This window comes from Mastigoproctus giganteus, chromosome 7 (genome assembly GCF_048544385.1).
Source record: "Mastigoproctus giganteus isolate SK-2022 chromosome 7, ASM4854438v1, whole genome shotgun sequence".
In the NCBI taxonomy this organism is placed as follows: domain Eukaryota; kingdom Metazoa; phylum Arthropoda; class Arachnida; order Uropygi; family Thelyphonidae; genus Mastigoproctus; species Mastigoproctus giganteus.
In genome coordinates this window covers 203,162,769-203,182,398 of record NC_143581.1, presented here as the reverse complement: position 1 = coordinate 203,182,398, position 19,630 = coordinate 203,162,769, and the positions used below count along the sequence as shown (strand labels likewise).

Here is a 19,630-nt window from a genome sequence, read left to right as displayed (position 1 = left end):
GTGGCATGCGCAGTTCATATTGTTTTTCTTATTTTAACTGTGCCTTTTTTACGCACGTTCGGAACTCGTTACCCAGGAGATGCATTTCCCTGAAGTTTTCTTATTCGGTTCTTTTAGGAAGTTTATTTTTATTTTTATTATCTCAAATTTCATTACAATTTACATAAAGAAATTCTGCAGTTATTATTATTGTTATTTTTGATGGTTTAATAAACTTGTATTATTATTAAAAAACTATTTCTCCTTTATGGGGTTTTTCTGCCCCGCGACGGGTACTAGTATCAATTTCATGGGTTAGTTTATTGTGTGATTGTGTCTGGTTACTATTATTCCTGTTATTATTACTGTTGGTCGAGGAACTCTTTTACTACCCTACAGGTGTTCAGGACCGCGACTTTCTGGAGTTCCATCTAAGTGTTCTCTGGGAGGCCAATTGTTGCTAGGTTCTTATGGAGGCTCTTTGGCACCATGCCAGTGGTTGACACGATGATCGGAATGATCGTTACTTGTTCCATATGCCACATATCTTTGACTTCCTGTCTTAGGCCTGAGTATTTCCTGATCTTTTCCTCGTATGTTTTCTGGAGGTTGCTGGTGTTGGGCACCGCTATGTCGATCAGGTAGGTAGCCATTTCCTTCTTGTCGACGAGAGACTGGTCTATTGTGCGGGATCGTCTTGTCTGTTATTAGGATACAGTCTCAGTATAGTCTGTGAGTAGAGGTCTCTCGTATGGCCTGAGGCTCGTACTTGTAATACGGTAAACCTTCTTTGATGATCAGCTGGTATTTTTGCGCTAGCTTCTGATGGCCACCTGGTCGTGTCTGTGATTGTACTCCCTCTGGGTGATCACCCTACATCCTGCGGTGATGTGTTGGATCGTTTCTGAGGCCAGATGGCATCGTCGAAATGTCTGTTATTATTATTATTATTACATTAGAGAAGTGGGCAATAATGGCACATCTGAATACTGTACAATAAAAATTTTCAGTTTATCCACTTCACTTATTAAAGTGATTATTTTTTGAAGAGCAGAGCTCGTTTTTGTTATCAGTTTAATAAATACATAATGAGAGAGTTAAACAATAATAAATTATTAGCATTTGTATTCTGTGATTAATAGACTTCTATTAATCGTAGAAGGTCTATTAAATATGTGTTGTATTTCAATTTTTATTAAAATGTAATAGAAATTAGGTAACGTACATTACAAAATGTTGATTGCTTTACTGCACTGTGAGGTAGGTGCAGTGAAGAATTACTTTTATATATAATTAGTTAATTTATTAGTAATTAATTAATTAAGTTAATTAGTTAATTGTTCAGAAATTATGCTCGCCTGTCACCACATTACCTTGCGAATATGCGTGGACTGAATTTTAAAATACATCTGAATCTATATCTAAATATCAATCTGTAGTGTGTAATTTATCTGTAAATTACTGTATACTTTTATGCTATATTATTTTCTTAGATGAAAATTCACACGCTTTATCTGGTTGGCTGTTTAATTTTTATTAAATTAATAAAAAAAAATTGGCAAAAAAAGTGAGTTAGTTTACTTTTCATTTCAATTAAATTTCCGAAATCAAAAAAATTAAGTTAATTAAAAAAAATCGAACGCGCCTGAAAAAACGAATGCAGTGCGTACATTGTAGTACGCACTGCATTGTAATGTGTTGCGTAATATGTAGATATACGATAGGGAAAAAAAAAAGAATAAGAAAAACAGAGAATAATGGGTGAATAAAAATATTAAAGAATTGGAAATCCATAGGCAAACGAAACGGAGGAAGACTAAGAAAATGAAAAGATCACCTATCCTAGACGCAACAAGAAGTGTACGTTACCCAACTTGTTTGCTAGTCAGATTGTCTGAGTAGGGTTCGTTTGTTTGCTTTAGTGTTAAAGCTACCAAGGCTTTAAGGCGTCAGTACGTAATGTCTGTAAATTGCATGTATTCTCTAGTCGGTTTGCCTATTTTTTTTTTTTTTTTTTTTTTATGAAAACAAGAATTTTCTTCTGCCTACAAGGCAGATTGACTCGGCCTCGAAGTAATGTACTCAGTGCAATGCATTTCACGTATGTTCGATTTTTTCCGTAAATTAATTGATTTTCTGCGATTTTTAGAAGTGATTAATAGAAGTTAAAAGTAAATATAGTTATCTTATCAGTTTATTACGAGATTATAACTTTAAAAACTATAGTTTTACGTTCTCTAAACTTAACAAAGTTTAGTTTTGAGAACGTCAGAAAAAAAAAAAAAATTCTACCACCTTCACACTTAGCACTGTGAATAGGCAAATATTTTAAATAGGCAAATATACTTTTTTTAAGCCTCTTCCTCTGTATATCTTGTCTTCACAAGCTATATCACGTTCACGAGCCTTAAGGCAGAAACACATTATTATCACATCACGGGACTCCTGTAATAATACATGGAAGCGTCGGCGGACTGTCTATACCTAACAATATTGCATTTAATCTAAGAATTTCTTTTTTACATGCATATTTTATGGAAAAAAAAATAAAAATCTCCAGATTTCTATTTGTCCGATTTTAGTGAAATTCGGGATGATTCATAAAACCTCATTGGGAGTTGAGTTGTTACATGCAGACGGACAGACACGGTAAAGACAACAGGCGCTTATGTATATGCGAACGCGTCTAAAACGCCAATAAAATTCCCCACGTCTGACAGAATTCGAACAAGGCCTTTTTCCACACGACAGGACAATGATAATAATCACAGTGCTAAGTGTGAAGGTGGTAGAAAAGGAGTCTGGACTTATACAAGTATAGCTTCGCCCAGGGGCGTATTCAGGAGTGGGCAGCAGGGGCATATGCCCTCCCTTAACCAAATTTTGAAATTAAAGAAAAAGAAGGCAGGAGACGATCTAAAAAAAAAAAAAACCCTCAAAATCCTGGACACCATGCCCCCCTTTACGACGATACCTGGACCTGGTCGTCATGCCCCCCTTAAAATGACACCTGGATACGCCACTGGCTTCGCTGGCTAAAAAGAATCCACCCCTGTGCGAGCTATACGCACAATCGACAATGCTGCATCACAATGCTTATTCTTTGTGATGTAGCATTGGCAATTTTTATTATTTTTATGCATATGGACGATAAATCGCATATTCGTTCAAACGTTGTTTTAACGACCGCGAATAGATGTACCTAATAGGACACTTCGCAGTTTCTTGTGCTTTTAGTACAGTTTCGTGTTTTATGAGTGGGATAAGCTTTTAAGAATAACAGATTAAATATAGGCTGCCTTGAACTTTTCTGTATTCTTACAGAGTAATGACTTTATATTAAGATTAGCAAAAAAAAAAAAAAAAAAACACCAAAAAAAAAAAAAACGTAATATTATTCACAAGTCCATATTAGTAATTTTTATGTAAGCAGCGGCTGAAATTTATTTTGTGGTTTCGAAAATCCTGTTATGTTTACTTGCAAACAACACACACAAGTCACAAATACACACACACATGAGAACAGAACACGGTATACGACGTGCGCAGACAAATTGTCAGGTCAAGTTCAGCGCGCATGACGTTGCCTTGTGTGAGCTGACGCTGAGGGCTTTCCCGCAAACATGAAGCGACGAGCGTCATTCAAAGCATGTCTGCGTGGAAGTTGAGGCACCCTTCCCGCTCTGCCCCACTCCCACCCAGCCCTCAGTCAGGCTTACTAACGGAGGCATGAGGACTTCAGCCCTTCGCTGGCTGGTGCTCATCGGCTTAGCGCTCTTTTCTCCGTGGGTGCGGGCCAGCCCTTGCTTTCGTGCAGTAGAAGAAGAAAGTTTTGATCCAGCATCCAAAGCGTACTTATCTCCGGTGGTTTTCCAAGGAAAATTTACAGGATTTCCTTTATCCAAGAACAACAGCAGCAGCAGCAGTAATAACAACACTGTAGGTAGTGCCATTATTGCCTCATTTCGGATTCAAAAGGTTTATAAAATGAAGGAAGGTTTAGTGTTTCAGGATAAATCAGATGTTTTTGTGGAATTTTCACTGAACAGCGGTCGCAGGAAAAGCGGCAGTAGCGACAGTGGCAGTGCCAAAAGCGGCGGTGGTCGAGGCAGTCGGCCACCCCGGGTGAATCGTACAAGGGTGGGCCGGGGTACGGACGACTCAGAAAACATTGCTTGTATGGCAGCTGTGCGCGAGCGGGACTTAAGGCCCGAACAGCGGTATATCGTGTTTGTGGCTCCGCGATCTTCCAGGCACTCAGCTGTTGCCACCTTCGTTGCTGTGGCCACCCCGGAGGTGCACACCCGGATATCTAATCGGGCTGTACGTAAGATTCTATGTAGGCGCTGTGGTGAGTACGAACTGTCTTTTGTTATTTTTTAGAATGGATGGCGAAGTGCAATTTTGACAAAACTAGTTATTTAAGTATTCAGGAGCTTGACGAATTTTAAGTCCTGATGCACATCTACAGTTTTTTTCTGCAGGTATCATTTTGCAAACATTGAAAAGTACCCGCGTTGCCCATTTTAAATGGACATTTGCAAATATGTTTTATTATAATTTTTAATATAAATTACAGTTGTTGCTTCACGAATATCAAATTAAATCCTATCAGAAGTTCCATATATATATATACTATATATATATATATATATATTTTTTTTTTTTGTTGTTTTCTTAGTATACATAATTATTGTAATCAATTCCAAATGATGAGTGCGTTGGAACATATTACAAAAAGTGAAAAATCTCAAGCATCGAGAGTGCTAAGCATATCTCCGGCATTGCTCTTTTAACGAAACGATTAGATGACCTCGCTCATACGATGATGATGTAAACAGTGAGTCGCCTGTAGTGGCGGGCTTAGGGAGGTCAGACACTGTTTATCATAGCCATCTGGAGATTGGTCGTCCACTGACTACATCTGGTATTTTGTATCCCTTTTTATGCAACGTATCATGTGCCGGGTGCGTACGAGTGTCTATGTGTTTCCCTTACTCCCTCCCCCTCCCCTCTTTGTGGGTGTGCACACGCGCTCGTGTGTTTGTTTCCACTGACTCAAGCGAGTGGAAACTCTCTGTCATTCAGTCAACACCTGGTTTCTAATTTTTTCAAAAGCGTTCGTTAATACCACATCAAAAAGAACATTTGATTTTTTGGGTCAATCTTCGTGGTGTTAATTTCTGAAAATTAGAGGGAATCACAACCGCGTACTGATGTTGCGATTCACATGACTGGTTGCTGTTATTAGCCACTTGTAAGAGAATACGGCATCCGTTCGTGGTGTATACAGTATATGAAAAAATAAATTTTTGTTGGTTAAATTAAATTTATGAGCTGAAGTGAAAACTTTCGTTGCTGCAGTGACTTATTTATGAAATTGTTGTGTAATATTTGAAGAAAGGCTATTGTTCATTCAGTATCATGTATCGTCGCAATGCATCATAGGTTTGGAAAACTAAAGGGAAAAAAAACCAAAAAGAACTGTCGTTACATTATGTCGACATTTAAATTTGAACAAAACTTCATTTCAAGTCTTCCTTGTTTATTTAAACGTTTAGAGGGAATGTGGCTTTTGTAGCTTCCTCTCATGGCTCGTTTCCATCACGCGTTCTGCGCCACGTGCTTTAGCATCTGCTGAACGGGGACCGGCGTTTAATGACTTCGTGTCATTTCTATTATGATTCGCAAATTCAATGTAAAAAAAAAAAAAAAAAAGATTTTTTTTTGCATTGCTCCAAATTTTAGACTGCATATTTTATACATTCCAACAAACGCTATTTGTTGTTATTACCATTATATTAATGTTTTCGAAAATTTAAAGATGCGTTTGACTGCTTACGTAAACTGTCACATTTCAATGCTTTATTTATTAAATAAAGCATTGAAATGCAATTCATTTCTCACGATTTAGAGTAAAAAATCGTGTATGTCACAAGTCAGGGTCGACAACCGCCGGGTCGCATGCGGTTCTCCGGTCCTTTTTTGTGTGGTTCGCTGACTGTTTTAAAATACTGCACAAAGATGGGCAGTTAAACCATCTTATTAAACCAAAAATGCCAAAACATAGTGAAACAAGTAACAAGAAAGAAAGTTGATAGCGTTTGCAATACTCTTATCAGGCTTCTTGCAATGGACAATATTTGCATTTTTTAAAATTGTTTGCTGTTTTGTCTGAAGGATGTCATGGTTATAAACATCTACTCTAAATAAAATAATTGTAAAATTGAATCGTGATATCATGTAAAACTGATATCATGAAATTAAAAAAATGTGCCCATGTACTATTTTTTTTTTTTTTTTTTTTTTTTTTTTATCAGCTAGTCTTGCGTACTGTATTATGAAGATGGAATTGAATGCAGCCCGCTAAGTGTCGGAAGACCGCTGTGCCGACCCCTATTATAAGTGAATGAACCGAAATGTATATATAAATATGTGCTTATGTTTGTTTATTTTAATAGTTAATGAAACAATTCGAGAACTGGCGTCTGTCTACCTTAGTATTTTACAAGAAATTATTGGTTTTCAGTTTTAATTTCTTCAAAAGTATGGTAATCATATAGTGAAATACCCATATTTTACTCTATAATTATAAACTCATTGAAGCAAACAGTGATTTATTTTGTCTGAAATTATAATAGTTAATCGAGTAATCCATAACTTTTGGTTCAAGTGGACCACACTTGTGCCAAATTAAGATAGTTTAATATGAAAATGTTTGTTATGTTTGAATATAGGACGTAGCGTACATCGCTTACAGATATTACTGATATTTAGATCTGTTTAGTTTAATATTAAGAATAAAATAATAGTCGAAAACTTTTCTTTTTTGTTGAACAAAAGCGCAACACTTAATTTTTCATAAATGGAAATTTGCTATTTACACGCTTGAAATGGAAGGATAATTTGTCCATCCGTCTCTGAGATCATTAAAATTTTTCGCGTCTTTTAAAGAGAGGGTTATGTTGCTCGTATCATTTTAAAGTACCATAAAAGGACTTTCTATAATACTTATAGGCAGACTAATATGAAATTAAATCCAGTAATTAACTATTTTAATTAATTTTCTCACACTCTACAATTAACAATTCTTTTCAGTAAAATTATAAAAAAAAAAAATCAGAGCTATAAGTACTTAATCATGGAGTAACTTATCTTATCTGGGATTGCTAAGTCATACAGAAGTAGACAAAAGGTAACAGATTGTGAACTCTTCGGTTACTGTAGTTTGTTTTCGTTTTTATTTATTGCTTAATTATTCAAACGCAGAGCGATTCAAAAGACACGCAAACCATAGTATATTTTAAGTTTTATTCAGTTATTATTAATAATATAGAGATTGTTTAGAGATAATTAGAGATTATTAATTAGAGATGATTAATGGAGATTATATAATAGAGATTACAATAAGGTTTTTTTTCAAGTTATTATAAATATTATAGGGGGATGCAATAAGTTTATTTAAATTATTATTACAAACATGATTATAACTGAGATTGCAATAAATGTTAAAAATGTCTCCTTACCAAATGTAACCATAATCTCTTCTCACATCTCACTCTTTTCTTTGATGAGACTTGACAGTGTTTTAACCAGTTATCATTGAAAATTTCTGATTTGATATTGACTTTTAATTCTTCTAATGTGCGGGGATTCTGGCATATACCACTCTTTTTAAGTAGTCCGAAAGATATCTGTGAATCGTAGATGATCAGTTATGAGCATGTGTTGTGCCTGGGAAAATGAAGTGCTGCCACCTTCGTGGTAAACTAAACGCTACTGGTTTGTGATTGAAAGCTAACATATAAACAACTGTTGGACATCTGGGGGATGACGAGTGCTACTACTACAGTGGGCAGAATCAAATTCCATCAAGTTGTCAATGATAAGTTAAACGCTTACAGTCTGGGTTGCAGTGGCGTATCCATGTGTCATCGTAAGGGGGGGGGGGGTATGGCGACCAGGTCCAAGTAGCATCGTAAAGGGGAGTCATGGCGACCAGGTCTAGGTATCATCGTAAGGGGGGAGTCATGGCGACCAGAGTTTTGAGGGTTTTTTTTTTTTTAGAACGCTTGCGTTCTTTTTCTTTAATTTCAAATTTTTGGATAAGAGGGGCATATGCCCCCTCCGCCCACCACTGAATACATCTCTGCTGGGTTTCATGAATTTTGAATCACACTGTATTAAATGAAGATTTTAGATAAATTTGTTGGCGAACGGGAAGAGAAGATCACAACTGAAATGACCGGTGTCTTATCTATCTTATGTGACCTTATGTTCTTCTTATCTTAAATATTTGTGGTATTGTCGTTTTTTTATTAACTTATTTTATATTGTCTTATGATTTTAGACTTTAAATAGATTTCATAGATTATTTTATAGTGAGTTTTAAGAATCTCTTTTTCTCACTTACAAAAAAAAAAAAAAAAATCACAGGCAATCCATTTCAAAATAGTTGCATTAATGAAAATCAGTGTGCCTTCTTGACTAAATGGTTCCATATATTAATTGATATTGTGAAAATTACATAGTACATATTGAGACCATTTATTATGGGTTTAAAATTAAAAAATTTTGAAAAGATGCCTCGCTTGGAAAACCACTTACTATCCCCCCCACACACAAAATAGAAGTTTCTTTCATATATTTTGAAGAGTAAATGTGAACTTTTTACAGCATTCATCAGTTTTTATTACACTTTACCAAAAATTAATATGTACGTGTAGATGAACAGTTTCTTACTTGGGATCACGAATAAGCACATTTAGAAATACATATTTAAATTTAACGACTTTGAGGACTTCGTAAGCGTAAGGAAGTAGCTAATAAGAAGAATGTAATTTGATAAATTATGAAAATTTTTCATGGGCAGAATATACATGCATATTTCAATAAATATAACACTGCATATGTATAAATCATTGAGGTACCAATTGTTACATGTAAAGTTTTCTTACAGTGTGCATGCACTGTTTGTATAAAAAATATGTATACTATTCATTTGGTTTTTATGCTAAGATACCGATTGTTTACATTAGTCATGTTGTGGTGATTTTGTATTTCAGACTGCTAATGCTGACAGTTCTACTTGGAACGAAGTAGACTCGTACAAGTATACGGGCCTCCACTCGTTCTTTGCCCATTAACGCCCACTGCTGATCCCCAAGGTTTCTGGGGAAGGCAGGGAGCATGAGCGGCTTTCTCTTTCTCCACGCTTGGCTGGCCGATTCAGAGTTGCCTAGGACTATAGAAACAAGGGTGTGCTGTGTTCGTTTGTTGAGCACAGATCTCAAACGAGTTTGATGCGATGAACACATCAAGATGAACTGTCTTTTGAAGTGTTGCATTTCCTGACAAACTAAAGATAATTTCATATTACACATATAAAAGTAAAAAGTATGGTATAAAAATTTTGGATGTGGACGGATTTTTACATTTCCTATCTTAATTGCGGAAATAACTTGAGACTTCGTTGGAAAAGGAAATTTGAAAGGCTAAATAGTGTTAAACAAAAAGCTAGGGCTCTACTGAATTAAATTTATAAAAGTTTATCCATTTATAAAAATCTGTCTATCCTCTAAATTATAAAAACGTAGAATTTTAGATTGTAGATTTTTATAGAAATATCTTGGGAATTCAAGTGGGGAAAGGAAGTTTTAGAGGCTATACAGTATTATGGAAAGACAGAAGTATTGAAGACTGAATTATATTTTCGAAATAATTAAATTTTAAGATACCCTTGCAAGTTTATGAAAAAACATTAATACAACATAGTTGAAAGCTGCTTTAATTAATTACTGCAATTAATAAAGTAGGTCCTTCGAGTTCACTTTCATTTCTTGTTGCATGACGGCTATAATGGAAATTTTGTGCGTAAGTCTATGTGGTCTTTTCCCTGTATAGATAAGTACGTTTCGTTTCGGAGAATTCCAATCGAAACGTATTGTCATTAATTGTAGTGTTTTATATTTTCGAGGGTTTAGTGTCAAACAACGTTAACTACAAAATGATTTTGTAGTTAACGTTTTTGTAATTAACCAAGAAAAAGTCATTTGACATATTTTTGGTTTACCGGAAATTTGCTTATAGCCTAAGCTAGCTTGTAGTAAAGTACTAGAGAGATACAGTTGTGTGACATGATATGCATTGTTATTTGTATAAAGTAAAAGTAAATTTGTCTCAAAACAAAAATGCAATTTTGTAGTTAACGTTGTTTGACACTAAGCTCTCGATTTAGCAATGCATAACACAGAGCGTTTTTTTTTTTTTTTTTTTGTATCAGTATATTTTGTACACTGAATATTGCTGTTGATTAGAAATTGCTTCACCCGAGACAGCCATCAGCTAGTTGGTGGATTTTACTTTACATTCAGAACATCATCCGTAAATCTTGTTACATGTCAAATCTTATAATTGAAATAATAAATTTCACAAAAAGTAAGAAATTAAAAAATGACAAAGTACAAAGTAACATATGTTATCATATAAGTTCTTTTCAAGTTTCATATTACAAACGTGTGAAAATGTTTCGCTGTGTCTAGAGGGTGTCATTTATTTATTTTTATGATTATGTATTATTCTGATGATCCAAAATCACGAAAGGTTGCCGAACCTTTCGGAATGCGTATCCAATGTGAAGCCCTGTTAGGTCCAATGCAAATTTTTTAAAGAGAATTTTGTCTTTTTTGATCTTGCTCACTTACCAATTAGGGAATGGGATAGTTTGAACTTTTACTAGTTGTATGTTTGAGAGTCGCAGAAATTTTTGTAAGGAGTCAAAGTATGTTTAAAATGTCGATCGATGTTTTGTGTGCTGGGATAGCGGGGGAGGGGACTGTTTTGTCCATTCAGTACTCTAATGAAACATATGAAATAATGCAAAAAAAAAAAAAAAAGAAAAAAAAATCAACGTGCTTAAAAACCCAGGAGAGGGCGAGGAGTGTGGGAGAGGGTTTAGGAGAGACGGGTGACCTGTATTTCCTCTGCCTCCCTTCTGGCATCCATAATAGGATTCCGTAAAACAGTAAACAGATATGGAAGTATAACCAAATTTTAATAAAAATAAATCTATTCAAATAATGTATTCTGGCCAAACTCTTATGCTGGTTGAAGGGTAGGGAAAAAAAAAAAACCCTGTTAATTTTGTGTATATATATATATATATACACACAAAATTAATAGGGTTTTTTTTCTAATCGAAACGTAAGTGAACTGCTGGGAGGATACGTAGGGAACTGCACCATACGTATCGTCTTTATACCGATATCAGTTCCTGTGGCCTCCCGGAACTCCTAGTTTATGTATTCGGCGAGGACAGACGAGATCTACGTACCACTCTTCTGACCGCTTTCCGGTCTCTTTACGTGTGAATTTCTGCGGTCTACTCAAACGTTTTCCTGTTATAGTAGCACTATCATGACTTTTCCATTTGGTGATTGTCAGCCACGTTGAACTAGGCTGTTGCAGTTTTCTTGCAATGGCACGAACAGATTGATTACTAACATGGCCTCCTATGAAAACACTCTCCTTTGGAAGTTGCTAAGCTTCACACCTGACCAAATAGCTGCATATGCTTACTTCTAGCGTGAAATCGATTGCTTTTATACCTATTCTTTACATGTGCATTGGCGGGAATGTTTCATTTTTCTAAAAATCTCATGGGTGGTGTTAGTGGCTTTTGGCAATGTATATGTAGTGTTGTGATTTTCAGGAAATGTGTATGAAGAAATGGAAGCGGAGGAAATGCATGAACAGGGAGAAAAAGAAATTCACGATTTTGGAATTGAACTGTAAATTGATGGTGCCTCATTGGCACACATGTTTATACTGGTTGTAGATGCTAAATTCGATGCATAATGGTTGAAATATTTGTAGAAAAATCTTACTACAGAAATTAAATGTCTCTGTGATGGAGAATGGGATGAATTGGTGATGAGGATAAATTGATTATTTTGTTTATTTTATTGACTTAAAAATTTGCTCCTGTCTCATGAGCAGCTTACAACCCAGAAAGGCTTTTATTATTAAGTTACGTTTTTTCATAGAATGCATGGTAGTTTTATTGTGCCCTGATTATAATTAAACTGTTGGGTTCATTATGAGGTTGGCATATGGATCTCAAGATAGTGAGTGGCCGATTTCCTGCTCTGTTCACCATTTTATAATCCAGTAATCTGATTAAATTAATTTATTGGTTCTTCTTTGAAGTCTGCACGGGGTAGCACAGTGGTATCGTCACCGTTTTCCCCACACCGGGTGGAAAAGGCCCTGGTTCGAATCCTTTCGATGACGCGAGGAACTTTAATGGGCTTGTTTCACTCCGTGGCTGAGTTAGTCGGTCTCAGGCGTAAATAGCAAGGTTTTATATATGTACTAAATGTGTACATGTGAAATAAATAAATGTGTTATTTTCTGAAAAAAAAAATAACTGTGACGAAGGAGAAATTTTATCTTTATGGTTGCCGAGGAAGATATTTTGTAGCCTTTTGATCCTATGATATGCTACTTTCTAATTGTGTATGTGTCTTGGGATATTCATATGTTATTCTTGCTATTTCATTTATGTCTCTTGCTTCAATGCTGTCTGTTACATTTAAGATTCTTGCCAATTAACAAATCACATGTTGTCCTTCCAGATGCGAATCTAGGTGATTAGTGAGCAAAAGCAAATTCATTCCTTATAAAATCTTATTTTTATAAGGAATGAATGTGGCATGTTCAAACATGTTTTATTTTCAGTTGATATTTTTAGACGCTTTAGCATATATGCGCAGAGCGCCTATTGTCTGTCCGTACGCATGTAATAACTCGACTCCTGATGGAGTTTCATAAAATTTTACATTTTAGAAAGATGATTTGTCAAGTCGTACCCAAATTCCTTCAAAATAGAACCAATAGCAATTCGGCAGTTATTATTTTTGTCTGTCTTTCCGCGTAATAACTGGACTCTCAGTGGATAGATTTTCATGAAATTTTTTATGATTTCTTCTTCCAGTTTCTTTCTTCATACGATAATCCATATACCGTATATTATAACTGAATATTATGTTTGTTGCCTTGCCCTGATAAGAGGAATTAACGGATGCACAGAAAGAAATGTTCTCGGTTTGCGCATCAAAGGCGTTTCTTTTTGCTATTTTTTTTTTTTTTTGTAAATTATGAATCTTGTTTTGCACGTGTCGGGCACAGCCAATGAGAGTCGAAACCCGGGTCTGGGTAGTGGCATACACTTTAAATAAAAAACAATATACTTTTTCAATGGAGCAGTAACTTTCATTTAGAACAGTGCAATACAAAGGCTACTTGTGATGAGGTGCCTCTACAATATGAGATTGATGCATTAAGTAGCAAACCTAGTTTTCTCATAGCTATGTACAGAAAGAGGCCATGCCCGACATGTACAATAACTCTCTAAATAGCGTTCATAGTTTGAGACTTTTGTCCTAGATTTATCTATGTCTAACTTGGTTTTCATTTCTTATAGTATAAATAATGATACTATGAGCGTATATTCATGGATCCATTGGCGCCTCCGTAGCCAGGTGGGCGGGAGTAGCAATGCGTAGCACACGCTTCTTGATTAGACCGGGGTTCGAGCCCGTGAGCCACCAAATATGGAAGATGCGGAAAGGTCAGGAAATGATCACGGCATATCCCCGGAGCAATATGGCCTTAGTTGCTAATGCTCCAAATAACAAATAAACAACAAGTTTATTGTAACGAATAAATTGCCTTGCTTATGGATCCGTTTTTGAAATAAGTCAAAGTAAACAACTATTGAAGTCAGAGATTAATTCTTTGGATAAAAGATATATTAATTTTATTACCCGAAGTTCTGAAATGAACTTGAAATAAAGTAACAAGCTTTTAGTAAGTACTTTGCTATAGTTTTGAAGTTGAAATTCACTAGTTGAGCAGATCTACATGTTCTCTATACTGTACTCATTTATAGAGCTAAACATGTATATTCACTGAGTGGTCAATTTTTAGGTATACCGAACTTTTTCATGAAATGGAGTACCAGAAAAAAAAAAGAAAAAAAAAAAGTCATCTGACATTTTCTTTGTTTAACGGAAATGTGCTTATAGCCTAAGCTAATTTATAAAGCAGTAGAGAGATACAGCTGTGTGACATGATATGCATTGTTATTTGTATAAAGTAAAACTAAAGTTGTCTCAAAACAAAAATGCAATTTTGTAGTTAACGTTGCTTGACACTAAACCTTCGACTTGTGGTATGAGGCAGAACGAGCTGTTTGGAGTAGTGATCCTCAGCCATCCAATTTTCAACAGCTGTGGAAACAGTTGAGGTAACATGTATCAAAATTCCTGAAGCACACTTTCGACACCTTGAGTTCATGCCACGACGAATCCTAGCCGTTCTGAGGGCTAAAGTCAGGGAGAGATCTACTCACTATTAGTTAGGTGTACCTAATAAAGTGGCTACTCAGTGTCAAATAATTAAGAATACAGCTTAGCACGATGTTTTGACCCGAATTCAATTTTAAAAGTAAACCAATAACCAGGCTCTCTCAGAAGTCTAAAGAGGTCCGGGCCACTAGTCATAATAAATATAAATAGAATAAAATAAATAAAAATAAAATAAAAGGAAACAAAATAGAGCACAAAATGTGAGACAAAATAAAAGGAAACAAAATAGAGCACAAAATGTGAGACATGAGACATAATTTGTATGCATTTTAAATTTAAGATGGGCCTTTCTAACGTTTTGTACAAATGCACTAATTATTGAAAAAAAAAAAAAAAAAAGTCTATTATAAAAGTTATTTGAGCCTTTCTCTCAGCTTGAGACCCGGGCCAAATAGTCTTCGTGATTCTCACTTCTGATAGGCTTTAGTAAGAAGACAGTATCCTTTTGTTTCTCTTACATAACTGCTATTTTTGTTGTGTGCAATCTCAGTATATTCGAACCACTACACCAGTATAGTAGTGAAGTGGATTGCACAAGCGATCCACTTTGGTTTTAATCGAATCGTATCAGTTATGATGGTATGGAATTCTGCCACTAGATGGGGATAGTTTATAGCTTTGTGAGTAGTTTGATTCTAAATTACTCAAAAATATCACGAGAGAGCAGAATGTTATTGCAGTTCTGTCCAGACTTTGTCATATATAACGAATACCTTGTGGATTAACTGTGGACTTTAGGGGCTCTGCAAGGCTTATGAGGGGGGGGGGGTGTTCTCATTCTAACGACCTTTAATTACCTTGAACCCATTTCCTGAACTGTTAAACAGAAATGTGGCATACTTTTGAGCTCATTTATTTTGGTCGGAATATCATTTCGAAATACGCACAGTATGCTCTTTTAAAACATTCTGTAACAGAATGTTAAAAAAAAAAACGAACGCGTATTGTTTTTCCTTTGCTGTTTTTACAGCAAAGCTGCAGATAATGTAGAAAAATGTGTCAGTTTATTTATATCACTTCTTGTTGCCATTCTGCACTACAAAACACAATCATGATGATAAACACGGTTTTACTTGGATTAATGTCAGTATTAGTAGTAGCAAAAGATACAAGGAAGCAAGTTTATACAGCACCAACCAAAAACATTAAAAATATATTTTTTCCCCCACTTTATCTGCCGATCCCCTCTAATAATTTGTCTAGTTCTTGCTTACATTTATTCAAACTACTCACTTCCATAAAACCAGATGGAGATTTGGTCCAACAATCAATTACTCTCTGGCGGAAAGCCAGAGAGGTTTGATTTCACATATACAAGAGGATAATCATCTCTTTATTCCTGCTAGCAAAATTCCTGTATATCATTGACAAAACTCCATGAGCTTCCACCTAGCAATGTAACATTTTTGCAGAGTCCAGAGAACTTCATGTCTGATATGGGCCTTTTTCACAACATAACTGAGTTAATCGGTCTCAGGCGAGAGTAGCATGATTTTTTCTCCTAGAAACTGGGATAGTGCAATTTCTATACCACCAACGCGATGGAGTGACCCATGCGTCGGGCACCCACTATCATTCCTCTTTCAAAGTCGCTTAATTCACGACGTTTATTCATACTGACATCGACTTACCGTCTACGTGAAAGCAGTGATGCAGTGTACCTATATATCCGCCAAGCGGTGGGTTCGTCCGCTAGCGAGAGGTGTGAGAGCGTCGCGTTGCCCAGGAACCAGGTTTCCCATAAATTCTGTTTTTCAGTGTATATGGCGCAACATGATCTAAGTCATTGATTCGCCTAAAACCCTACAACAACTAACAGCCTAATTTCTGTTTTATGTTTTTCGATTTTAATGAAATTTGGGATGAAATACTGTACATAATATTTATCGAAAAACTATTAATTTATATTTTATTGTAGCCAAATAAATTTATATTGGGCAAGAGATTATACATTGCATTTATCCTTTACATAATTAGAGAAATGTATTACATTTATTATTGTAACAACATGACAGAAGGTTTTTATAGTTAGAACTGAACAATATTCATGTTGTTACATGAACATTAATCATGTAACAACATGATCAATGTCTACTTGTTCCAATATTGCATTTAGATTAAAACGGACATTGGGTGGTGGAAGGCAGCTTTCCTCTATATCAATGTAACGAGCGACAGTTAAGGTTACACCTTTATCCATTGCCTTTACCAAGGTAACAAAATAATATACATAAGTACTTTAATAACAAAAGGTTACATAAATACTTGAATAACAAAAGGTTACATAAATACTTGAATAACAAAAGGTTACATAAGTACTTTAACTATATAATATCGATGTAGATACACCATAGTTTACTCATAAATTTAACTACATACGTAGTGTTAATTTTATCTCATATTGTGGCTATCTTCACAACGAGATACCAGGTATTGCACTACTTTGAATGAATAACGCTTCTCTAGTAGAGGAGACTACTGTTATTTATTCTCCTCTACTAGACAAGCGTTATTTATTCGAAGTAGTGCAATACCTGGTATCTCGCTGTTGAAGGTAATCACAATATGAGATAAAATTAAACGATGCCTTTACACTACGTATGTAGTTAAATTTATGGGTAAACTTTGGTGTATCTACACCGATATTATATAGTTAATTTAAACCCATATCATATTATGCCTTGTTCATTTAATCTTTAAATAAGTACCTTAATAACAAACAATTTTCTATTATAGTTATAAAGCATAAAGGATCATTTAAATAATAAAATGCAGCAATGCTTTTATTTAAACATTTTCATGCAGCTAGTGAATAGCATTGATATTAAGCCACCTTAGGTTAAAGATAACGCATAGCCACTAAATGGAAAACACAAAAGCACTAAATGGAAAACACAAAAGCTATGTACAGAAAGAGGCCATGCCCGACATGTACAATAACTCTCTAAATAGCGTTCATAGTTTGAGCACTAAATGGAAAACACAAAAGCTATGTACAGAAAGAGGCCATGCCCGACATGTACAATAACTCTCTAAATAGCGTTCATAGTTTGAGACTTTTGTCCTAGAATTATCTATCAATTAATCATTTTTAATCATTACTTAATTATTGCTTAATTAATCATTAAGCAATAATTAATCATTTTAATTAGCCATGCCCAGCGTTGAATAAGTCAAAAAATGTTTAGAAAAAAAATCTTCCTTTGAATTTTTTAAGATAAATAAAAATTACAATCTTAATATCTATGCATCTGTGAGATTTTCTAAAATATAAAAATACACATCTGTGCATGCATGTGTGTTTTTGCATTTTAGAAGATCAGTTCCTAGTAGAAGGAACTGGTTGAAAGCGTTCCTGGTTGCCTTCGTAGATAGCACAGTTGGTAGAATCGCCGTACTCCCCCAAACCGGGTGGAAAAGACTTGAGTTGGAGTCCCGCCAATGACGTGAGCATTTTTCACAACGTGGTTGAGTGAGTTAGTTGTCTCAGGCGAGGGAAGCATGGTTTTTTATCCTGGAAACTCGGGTTTTTCGTCCGGCTAACAGAAAATCGACCTCAGAACACCCACGCAATTTACAGACAGTATACACGGAGCAATATAGTCTTAGTCGCTGATGTTCTTAAAGCCCTATAACAACAACGTTCCTGATTTGAGGAAAGTAAACTTGAAGTATTTGAACTTTTTTTTCCTTCAAACTAAGTTTTTAAATTGTTCACTGTATAGGACAGAGCATTGTTGTGCTGGAACATTAGGGCCTATTTTCATAAATGTTGGAGAATGGAATCCTTGTAGATTTATTGTATGACTCAGCATTGAGGGGATTTTTCCACTAAAACAACCAATGGAGTTTTAACCATGAAAAGCAAAAATGTACTGTGACACAATACTCTGCAGTAGATGAGGTTTCCCGGGCATCCTCCATACCTACACTTGACCATCTGCTATGAAGACTGTAAGATGACTTATTTCTCCCATAAAACTTGTTTCTTCTGTTAAGCAGTCCAAGAAAGATTAACTGGGTAACCACTAAAAATGATGTGCATTAGTTGTTGTGATATAAGACTTGTAAACAATAACTCTGTCATGAAAAATCTATATTGTGCAGCTCCTTACGAATAGGCACTCCTGTAGACATTATTATTGTTATTATTCACGTATGTATGTGAGCAATCTAGTGTTCTTAATGCGTTTCATTTTTAGATATTTGTGTTCTCCGCTCAAAGGTTTTACTATTTCATGGGTTTTATGTTTCTGTTCAAAATTTCAGGTGAACAGATAAACAAGTATTGCCTCAACACTTATTAATATGTAATGTTCAACAGTCATTATCATGATTTGAAAATGATTTCCATGTTTATATACCTTTTCAGGTTGCTGACAAATCGAATAAGTATTTTCATTCCACATTCACACATGAGGAATTTTTTAAAGAAAGAGGACGGCGGAAGTGTATCAAATTCTAATATGGAGCTGAATGATTTTATGATATTTAGAAAAAGCGGAAGAGAAATTGTCGAAGCTAAATGTAAATAAATTAGCTAATGTACACAGCGTTTTACATTTCGGGCATGATTTCCGGAAAAAAAAATTACAGAAAATGATTTTTTTCATTTTCTGAGATTAATTGAAATGAAAAGTATAGTTATCTGCTTATCAGTTCATTACTAATATTATAATTTATAGAACATTTAATAAAACTATAGATTTATTTTCTCTAAATTTAGCCATTTAGATTAATTAAAACTGTATAATATTTATACTCTCCTCCCATAATACTATTTTATTTGTCTGTTTTCACTCTGTATAAATGTATCTCTTCACAAAGGACATCAAGTTTACTAGTCTTGCATAGCAGTACGCAAAGCTTGTACAGACTGTATAAAGCTAATTATACTGCATTAAAACTACAGCATTAGCATTAGTAGAGGCATATAATGCAAGAAAGCAAGCTTATACAGCATCAGTCAAAAAAAAATATATATATTTTTTTTTAAATTGCCATTTCATCCATTCGCTCTAAAGGTTTGTCCAGTTCTTCCTTGAATTTATTCAAGCTATCAACTTCCACAACGACAGATGGAAGTTTGTTCCAGCAATCAATTACCCGCTGGCCAAAGGCACATTTCCGCACATCTAAGAAGTCTTTATTGCAATAATAATAATGATGATGATATTACAATTCGATACATTTCAATGCGTGCTTCATGGCCACCAGGCCAG

At 35.0% G+C, this 19,630-nt stretch overlaps 1 protein-coding gene across 1 annotated transcript in view; it reads left to right on the top strand.

Annotated features, from left to right (window-relative positions):
* The first annotated feature begins 3,708 nt into the window (after positions 1-3,708).
* LOC150083598 (protein vein-like) overlaps positions 3,709-19,630 on the top strand; it is a 335,175-nt gene continuing 319,253 nt past the window's right edge. The window contains exon 1 of the mRNA XM_090378538.1: positions 3,709-4,330. Within this exon, the coding sequence (XP_090234664.1) occupies positions 3,709-4,330 (622 nt within the window). The remainder of the gene's footprint in view (positions 4,331-19,630) is intronic.